The 9,759-nt window shown below is 33.3% G+C and overlaps 1 protein-coding gene across 17 annotated transcripts in view; it reads left to right on the top strand.

Annotated features, from left to right (window-relative positions):
- PPP1R9A (protein phosphatase 1 regulatory subunit 9A) overlaps positions 1–9,759 on the top strand; it is a 344,292-nt gene that overhangs the window by 175,772 nt on the left and 158,761 nt on the right. For all 17 annotated transcript variants that reach the window (XM_032252907.1, XM_032252911.1, XM_032252915.1 and 14 more), the window contains one exon: positions 3,849–3,981. In XM_032252907.1, coding sequence (XP_032108798.1) covers positions 3,849–3,981 — 133 coding nt within the window. The remainder of the gene's footprint in view (positions 1–3,848; positions 3,982–9,759) is intronic.

The raw sequence follows: 9,759 nt of genomic DNA, 5'->3' as shown, positions 1-9,759 counted from the left end.
AAAAAAAAAAAAAAAAAAAAAAAAAAAAAAAAAAAAAAAATCCACTCTTATGGATGAATGCATAGTACCTTTTTGTTTTAATTTGCTTTTGCTTAATTTTTTAATAAAGCTGAGCATCTTTACATCATTTATTGGACATAAGTATATCTTCTTTGTTCAATTCTCAATTTCCTTTACCTACTTATACATGCAATTGTTTGAATTGATAAAGCCCTTTTTATATTATGAATATTCATGTTTCATCTTAATATTTGGCCATACTTTCTCCTAATCTGTGACTTTTCTTGTAAGTTCATTATGGTATTTTTTATTGTCTAGAAGATTTTAGGTTTTATTTTAATCAAATTATTTATTTCTTTTAGAACTTCTAGGATCTGTGAATTCCTTTCCAACCAGTTAGCTAAATATTGTCCCAAATTTTCATTTAGCACTTTTTACATATGTATATATTTTTGTTCTGAATTGTATTTTTTCATGATATAAATAGCGATATTTTTCAGATAGATATTTAATTCTTTTTATAATTTATTAAATAGATGACTTTAATTTGAATAGAAAAGGAGTGGAACAGAATATAAAAATGAATCTATCCCAGAGCCCAAACTACGTTGCCTTAATAAGTGAAGTTTTATTATGTGTTTTGATATCCACTAGGGCCTGATTCTACTCCTATTCTTTTTCAAACAGCTTGTTAGTTTTCATGAAAAATATAGGTAGGATTTTAATTTTTCTTGCCCTGAATTCACAAATTAATCTAGGATAAACTGATATTTATACTTACAGGAATGTGGATATCTTTATAGTACTAAGGATTTTAATCCAGGAAAATAATATGGCATTGCACTTTCTTTAGGGCTTTTTGTACTCACCACTTAGTTTTATAGAGAGAAAAATTCTTGTACATTTATGGTTGGTAATCACTAAGTATTTTATTGTTTTGATAATTTTGTTGTATTTTCTAAATTGTTTTTGTATATAGGTATTGGGTTTTAAAAGTTATATCACTTTGCTGAACTCTTATTACTTCTAATAATTTTTCTGTTAAACCTCTTGGAATATCCAAGTAATTGTTCAGTCTCCAAATAACGACTTCTAATTTTTCTTTTTCAATAATTTGCAGTGTTTTCTGCATGCTGACTTAATTTACCAGCCTATGAGTATTGAAGATGAAGAGCATATTACACTTATATCTTTTCTAAGGAATGAAATGATGGCATAGTCGTCTGATTGCTAGGTGTCTCAAAAATTATACAAAGTATCACTTTTCAATATGCAGTCTTAACGTTTTACGTTTGTTTTATTTAATTTCAGAATACCCTCAAATGAACTTTATAAATCAGCTTCAATAGGGAAGAACATTTTGATAGCAGAGTATTTGGGATCCTGAAAAAAAAAATTGGGAAAGAGTTATTTATTACAAACAGTTCTTTCGTACTTACTTTGTATATAGGCACACATATACCTATTTATTTACTTACTAGTACTAGTGAAATTGAGTGGTGTTCTAGAATGAATACTGTTTAAAACATTATTTTGCACTCATAAACCTGGACCTATTAGCAGTAGGAGACAAGCAATAAATATTAATGAATAATTTCCAGTCATATCTGCCAATGATTTCCAGGACATGAGACTCAGATCAAGCTAACTCTTTTTTTTGTGTGTGCGTAAAGCTCGCTCCTATAGGAATTTTCCATTGTAGTATACTCAACTATCAATGTTTTCCAAAAAGCTATAGATATGTGACTGTGTGTGTATATATTTTGGTCTAGGGTCTTATATTTGAAACATACATTCCTTCTCTTCTGCATTCAGATATATGAATTTATGTTTATTCTTCAAGATTCAGGTCAAATATCCTTTCCTTCACAAAATTCTATACTTTCTCAGGAAAATTATTTAAAAAATTAGTTGGTATATGCTTCTTTTATATCAGTTACCACATTATATTGTAGGTGCTTATTTTGATTTCTGTGTCCTTCCTAAACTGTGAGCTACTAGAAACTATTCCGTCTCCATAGTCTAGCATGGACTATGCTATCACAATGTTAAGCCTAGGTATAGAACTGTAAATTATTGTTGAATGAATAAATGTGAATGAATGATTACTAAAAAATATAAAAGGAAGTGAGAGATCAAAAGGGCTGTCTAAGACAAAGTTATAAGTATGCTAATTTAAGAAGAGTATTAGGCTGGGCATGGTGGCTTAAGCTGGTAATCCCAGCACTTTGGGAGACCAATACCAGTGGGTTGCATGAGCCTGGGAATTCGAGACCAGCCTGGGCAATATAGTGAGACCTTGTCTCTACAAAATTTTTTTTAAAAATTAGCTGAGCATGATGGTGTGTGCCTGTAATCCCAGCTACTCAGGAGGCTATGATGGGAGAATTGGTTGAGCCCAGAAAGCAGAAGCTATAGTGAGCCTACCACTGCACTCCAGCTTGGAGTGCAGAGCAAGACCCTGTCTCAATGAAAAAAAAAAATTACCATGAGAAACATGCTAATATTTATGAAATATTATGAAAATATAAATAAAAGCACAAACCTCATAGTGTGGAAATGTGCATTTTGATGCATTAAGGTTCACTATGGTGGAGAAATGTGGTAGAGACCTAATAGGGATCTAAGTGGCACGAGGCCATGAAAACATGTTGAAAGTCAGGAATATAAACAGTATACACTCAGGTACAAATCGTACAAATGACACTATTTTGAGAAGCATATACCATTAGGAGCTGTATTACATCTGCTCCTATATATGCATATGTATTTTTGGTTTACAGGTTACCATATATAGAATATAGGAATTACCTATTTTCCAATAATATAAATGTAAAGTATACGTAGACCATCAAGGCCAGCTTTGTAGGAAATAGACATAATTTCTTTAATCTTTGGCCTTTTTTTTTTACTATATCTTTTAATAAATATTATTTTAAAAGCTACTCATAGATTTTAAGATTTTGGGGGGGGGACACACTTTCTTTAGGCACAGTTTAGGTGCATAATAATTATTGAATTTGGTTGAAAATGCCAGTGTTTAATATGCATATTAATTGAACTTGATGAATTATACATTTATTTCTTTTATATATTTCTTCCTGTATTGAGAGGGATTGAACAACTACTTCAGTTCTTTTTCAGATAAACATTTTAGCAGAAATAAGGACAATGAAGTTTCTTATGGCTATATCTGAAGGCCACATTTAGTTGTCTTTTAAATGATATAGGTAAGACATAAACAGCTGTTAATATCCTGTTTGCTGTATAGCACTTGAGTGATATTTTCAAAATAATTTAATAGAAAGTTTCAATGAGAATTTAATTTAAATGTATATGCAAGTAAAATGAGGGATGACAAGAGCCCAGGACAGTGTTAGAATGGAGGTCAGGTTCAGTGATCCTGTGATTGAGATAGCATTATAATACTGACTCACTGCTACTTCCAGGCTAGTATAGGTCATACCATGAAACAGATTCAGGGTAGGTGTTTGCTTAGGTAGCTTCAAGATGCTTAAGCTTAGTTTGAAACAGCAGAGCGTTGTAGCTAATATGGCATATTCTGATTCTATAAAAGGCGATAAATATTGCTATTCAAATAATGTATTCTGTGGCTACTTTGTCTCTTAAATGATTAAAAGTGGTACTATGACTCATACATTTAAAAAATTAGTAAGTTATTTTAATACTGACTCAATTTTTCTTTTCTTAGCATTGCAATTGATTTTAAAGACAAAACAATTGTTTAGAAGAAATTCATCACATGAATGTTTAAACTTACATAGTTTTGGATACCTGGGAGGTTTTTTTTGTGTGTGTATTATTATTTTGTTCGTCTCTTACTACAGGTTTTCAACACATACTCCAATGAAGATTATGACAGGAGAAATGATGAAGTTGACCCTGTGGCTGCTTCAGCTGAATATGAACTTGAAAAGCGTGTAGAAAAGCTGGAACTTTTCCCAGTGGAACTAGAGAAAGGTTTGTGAGTGCTACAGTGTTTACAGTATCATTATATTGCTATGTTAATAATACAAAATTATTTTTCCAAAATGTAGCCTTTTTCTAAGGATTGGTTAAAATTTTAATTCTCACAGAGGATCTTATTTATTAAGTTTCAAAAACACTTGATTTGGATTCTGAGTAGTTGGTGGATTGAAAATTTAATCCCTACTGAAACCCATCTATCTTAGCTGGCTGGGATGGTGGTTAGGATCAGGGAGGTAAGAGTGAGGCCTAATGCTTTGTTGGGTACTCCCAGAAAAGGTTGGTACAGCTGAGAATTCAGAAAGAGCTGGTATAAGTGAGAGCTTGGGGCAGATGGGTGTTTTGTTTTGTTTTGGTGGATAATTGGGAAATTATGGAGATTCAGAATGAAGACAATAGAATCTAAGGAGATTTAAATAGTAGGGCTACATCCTCTCCACCTCCGAGGGGAGACGGTTGAAAGAGAGCAGGGAGGAGAGGGAGCAGAGAGATTTCCTTCTGTTTTCTCTCTCTGGAATGACACCCTACCTGCTGTAGTAACTGCTGGCCCATGGAACAGAGATTGCCATGTAAGATGTAAGATGGGCATATAAGAACTCAACTATGACCCAGTGATCAGAGAAATAACACCTCTGAGAGAGCTTTGAAAAAAAGAGTAGAACAAACAGATGATAACTTGAATAATAAGAAAAAAAGAAGCAAACAAGAACCTACCCAAGGATAGTCAAGCATGGCTTAAAAAAGACTTTTTTTTTTTTTTTTTTTTTTTGCAAATTATGCCTCCAACAAAGGACTAATACTGAGAATCTGCAAGGAACTCAAATACTCAACAAGAAAAAAAAAGAACCCCGTTAATAAGTGGGCAAAGGACACGAACAGATATTTCTTAAGACATACAAGCATCCAACAAACATGAAAAAATGCTCCACATCAGTAATCAGAGAAATGCAAATCAAAACCACAGTGAGACACCATCTCACATCAGTCAGAACAGCTATTATTAGTAAGTCAAAAAACAGCAGATGTTGGTGAGGATGCACAGAAAAGGAAATGCTGAGACACCGTTGGGGGGAATGTAAATCGTATAATCTCTGGACAACAGTGTGGAGATTTCTCAAATAACTGAAAATAGAACTATCATTCAACTCAGTACTCTCACTACTGAATATCTACCCAAAGGAAAATAAACAATATCAAAAAGAGACTTTAACTTGTATGTTTAATGGAGCGCTTTTAAATGGAAGGTCTTGGAAATAGCAAAGTCATGGAATCAACCTAAGTATCCATTAATAGATGACTGGATAAAGAAAATGCGGCATATATACACTATGGAATACTCTTTAGATAAAAAAGAAAGAAATCATGTCTTTTGCAGCAACATGGTTGGAGCTGGAGGCCATTATCCCTACATGAAATAACCCAGAAACACAAAATTATATGCTGCAAATTCTCACTTATAAGTGAGAGCTAAACAGGGGATGCACATAGACATACAGAGCAGAGTAATAGACACTGGGGACTCCAAAAGGTTACAAGGGTAGAAGGTGGATGAGGCTTGACAAATAACCAGTTAGGTACAATGTGAAATATTCAGATAAAGGTTACACTAAAAACCCAGACCTCGCCACTATGTAATATATCCATATAGCAAACCTGCACATGTACCCCCCTGAATTTAAAAAGATTAAAAAATGACATTCTTAACCAACTTAGCAACAAATTATTTGATTTTGAAATGAAAAATTTCACTAGAATTGAAAAGGATGGTTATTCTTGAGACTTAAATTGGTGATCTAAGATGACCTTTAAGAGTTGTTCCAAAATAATTCTCAAATGACAGAGCAAAAATCCAAGAAAAATCATGAAGGAGCCCCAATATGTAAGTTTTAGGCAATAGGAGGGAAAAATGACAATGAAGGAGAAAAAACTAATAATATCATAGACGAAAAATTTTTTGTCCTTAAAAAAAAGATCTGAGGCTTGTATTAGGAAGGGCTTATCCATTTGCAAGTGAGAGGGCTAAATAACCCCAAACTGATCCCACACTTAGGCATAGCCTGGGAAAAAGTTCTAATATTCAAAGATAAAGTGAAAAATCAAAATACTCAATCAAACAAACAAGCAAAGATACTTGCAAAGGCAAAATAATTAGACTAGCATCAGACTGCAACACTTGAAGCAGAGAGATGTAGACATAATTTTACATGCCACTGAGAGTAAAAAGCTTGGTGATCCAAGAATCCCATATCCATCCCAGACTAGTCATATTACACCAAACATAACTGATGGATTACAGCTGTTAAAAGACACTTTCATTTGGGGTTAAAGTGAATTAAAGAGTAATGCTTACATTTTTCGTACATTTTAAAATGTAAAAGCCATTCTTAACTCGTGGGCCATACAAACACAGCTGGGCCATCATATTACTTATATAGTGGCAAAGAAATGAGAACACTCCAAATATTCATCAATGGTAGAAAGGGCCTATAAATTGTAGCATATCTAGTGAATAAAATATTACTCAGCAGTGAAAATGGAGGTACCACTGTTCATGCAGCAATATGTATGATTATTCACGTGAAATTGAGGGAAAATAAAAATAGCAAACCAAAGAAGAAGCCATTTACTGTAATATAATTGCATTTACTTATATTTCAAAACAAGATAATTAAATAGCATATAGTTTAGGGATACAAAAATGAGTAGTTTTTAAAAAGTAGTATTAAAACAAAAAGTAGGGAATGGTTAACACAATGTTTGGTATAATGGTCACTGAGGAAAGAGTTGCAGTGTCAGGGAGGGATACATGGTGGGCTTTTATGATGTCGGCGATATTCTGGGTCTTTGTACATGGATGTTTCTTTATCCTTTAAACATAATGTTTTATAGATAAGTGTTTTCTTAAGCTCATTTGTATGTTGCCGTGTTTCATACTAAAAATTGAACTAGTTGAATTAAACTAGAAAATAACCAAACCAAATATACTTATTGGATATTTCAATATATTTCTTTCAGAACTGGACAGATTTATGGACAGAAAACAAAAATCAAGGAGTAGGTTAATATAATGAACTCTATTTCAAGCTGTATTTTAAAAGAAAAGTTTTATCCTTTGGAAAAAATTTTTTTAAATTCCTTTAACATGAGAATTTGGAAATTACATAAAACATTCCTAGGTAGATGTTTGATTGAACAGAAAATTAAAATCATATTCCAAACCATCTTGGAAAGGATTAAACTTAAAAAGTCTGTAGCACACACAGCAAAAACTTTACTGAGAATAAAAACTATACCCTTAATTTCTTTCTTTAAAATAGTAAAAAACGGACCTGTCTTAGAAATCAGAAAAAGTAAACAAAATAAAACAAACAAACAATCAAGGAAGAGTACTATACATAAAAACAATATTAGTGACATAGAAAAGAAAAACTAGTAAAATAAGGTAATATAAATCCTTCTATAAAATATATCAAGCACAATACTGACTGAAGAAAATTGAAAGCAAAAATATCAAAATTAGGAATAGAAGACAAATATATGGTGTTACTATAAAAGATCAGTCAGTCACTGTATTTCTTTGTCAAACAAGGTAAATGCCCAGAAATAATTTATGGCCTAACAAAATTTGAATTAGTAGAATTCACTTTAGTATGTGTGAGAATTTAATATATGACACACATGATATTTCAGCTTAGAAGTAATTGTGTGCTTCATAAATTGTTCTGGCCTGACAGAGCATCTATCTGGAATAATCTGAAGTTGGACTCCTTCATTACAGCTTAGGTTAAAAAAAAAAAAAAAAAAGAACCAAAAAAAGAACCTCTACATGGGTTAAATTATAACATATTAAAAATAAAGATGTAAAGAAAATTTACATGACTGCATATATCATCTTGGCTTATGGCAGGAGAGGCTTAACCAAAATGGGAAACCAGAAGTTAGAAAATAAGCTTTGAGCTCCATAGTATGACAATAGCGTCTTCCATAATAACACAGCCCCAACTCTTTCCCATCTTTTTATGGCTGTTTAGTCTTAGTGCTTTGCCTGTCCCTAGGAATGTATAGAGAGGAAGACAGGGTACAGCTGGATTCTTGAAGAGGCAGCCACAGGAATAATAAGTGGCCTTTAAGAATGAGGCTCCAGACTTCACTCATCTTACAGAAAGCTGTATCTAAATAAGATGCTGGAGAAGTTCAGTCTTCTGGCCTCTATGGGTTGACTGTGCTCTTTCTTGTATTACCCTTCAGTTATAACCTTGTCTTTGTAAGTAATTTGCATTAGCATTGAGGATGGCTTGAGTTAATACTGCTTTTTCTACAACTGGCTTTTCAGCTCTGCAAATCTGAGTAATTTTCCAGTTAAAAGCAATGAGAGGAGCGATGGAAGGAAGAAAGAGAATTCTACCAAGACCTGAGTATAGGCAGAGAAAATGTATTTAGAAACCAAGAAGTAATTTTCACTCAAGATAGTTGCAGGAAGAAATTATTTAATAGTGTGATAGTATGGAGATTTCACATTTGTTAGGAGCCTTTTCTACCTTAATGAGTATGGGAAAGTTTGATTCACACCTCTACATTGGCTTGACATGTGATAAGTAATAATGAAGAGAAACCCTGTGAGTATAATGGAAGTAAGCAAGAGTTCAGCCAGAATACTAATACATATATACACCAGAGATTTCATACAGGAGAGAAATTCTATGGTATTTTTTTCAGCGTGGAAGAGGCTATATTGATCATCTGTTAAACAGCACAAGAGTAACATACTAAGGGGAAAAACTTATATGGATGTAAATACTATCGGAAGGCTTTCAGAAATCATTCATCCTTCATCAGTATGAACAAAAATTCATTTTCTTGAGAAATCCTATGAATGTGATGAATATAAATAAGAATCCAGCCATCCGCTAACCTTTTACACACAAGAGAATTCATGATGGGAGAGAAGAAAGTCCTATGCCTGTAACCAACGTGGGAGAGCTGTCAGCATACATCTAACCTTCATGTATACAAGAAGACTTACTCTGGGGAGAAATTTTAAAACTATAATGAATGTAGAAAAATCTTTAATTTTTAAAAAAATTAAAAAAATTTTTAAGATGGAGTCTTGCTTTTGTCACCCAGGCTGGAGTCCAGTGGCACGATTTTGGCTCACTGCAAACTCTGCGTCTTGGGTTCAAGCGATTCTCCTGCTGCAGCCTCCCGAGTAGCTGGGATTACAAGTGCCCACCACCACGCCCAGCTAATTTTTGTATTTTTAGTAGAGAAAGGGTTTCACTATGTTGGCCAGGCTGGTCTTGAACTCCTGACCTTAGGTGATCCACCTGCCTTGGCTCCCAAAGTGCTGGGATTACAGACGTGAGCCACCGAGCTCGGCCTGTAGAAAAATTTTAGCAAGATAAATCCTCTTGATGAAATCGGTCTTTATACCAGAGAAACAATTTGAATAAATAGGAGAAATCACATATAAACATTCTAAATGTAATGAATGAGGAAAGTCTTCAGAGATTATTTATGTTAGTGAACATTAAAGTTTTCACACTGAAGAGATATCGATGCCTGGAATCAATGTGGAAGTACCTTCAGCTGGGGTTCACATCAGGAAGCTAATCCAGGGAAAACACTATAAAGATTCTTATAGCATACAACTGAGAAACAAATCATACTCTTGTCAAATGACACCTTTAAAACATATGTAGAATAAATATGTAAGATTGTCAGGTGTACTTGGAAATAATTCAGGCATAAGTTGGTGATAAGTAATAAGGTATG

Source organism: Sapajus apella, unplaced genomic scaffold (genome assembly GCF_009761245.1).
Source record: "Sapajus apella isolate SASKATOON/1434 unplaced genomic scaffold, GSC_monkey_1.0 scaffold81, whole genome shotgun sequence".
NCBI lineage: Eukaryota > Metazoa > Chordata > Mammalia > Primates > Cebidae > Sapajus > Sapajus apella.
Note: the sequence above shows the minus strand (reverse complement) of the source record. Positions and strands in the feature narration are given on the sequence as shown.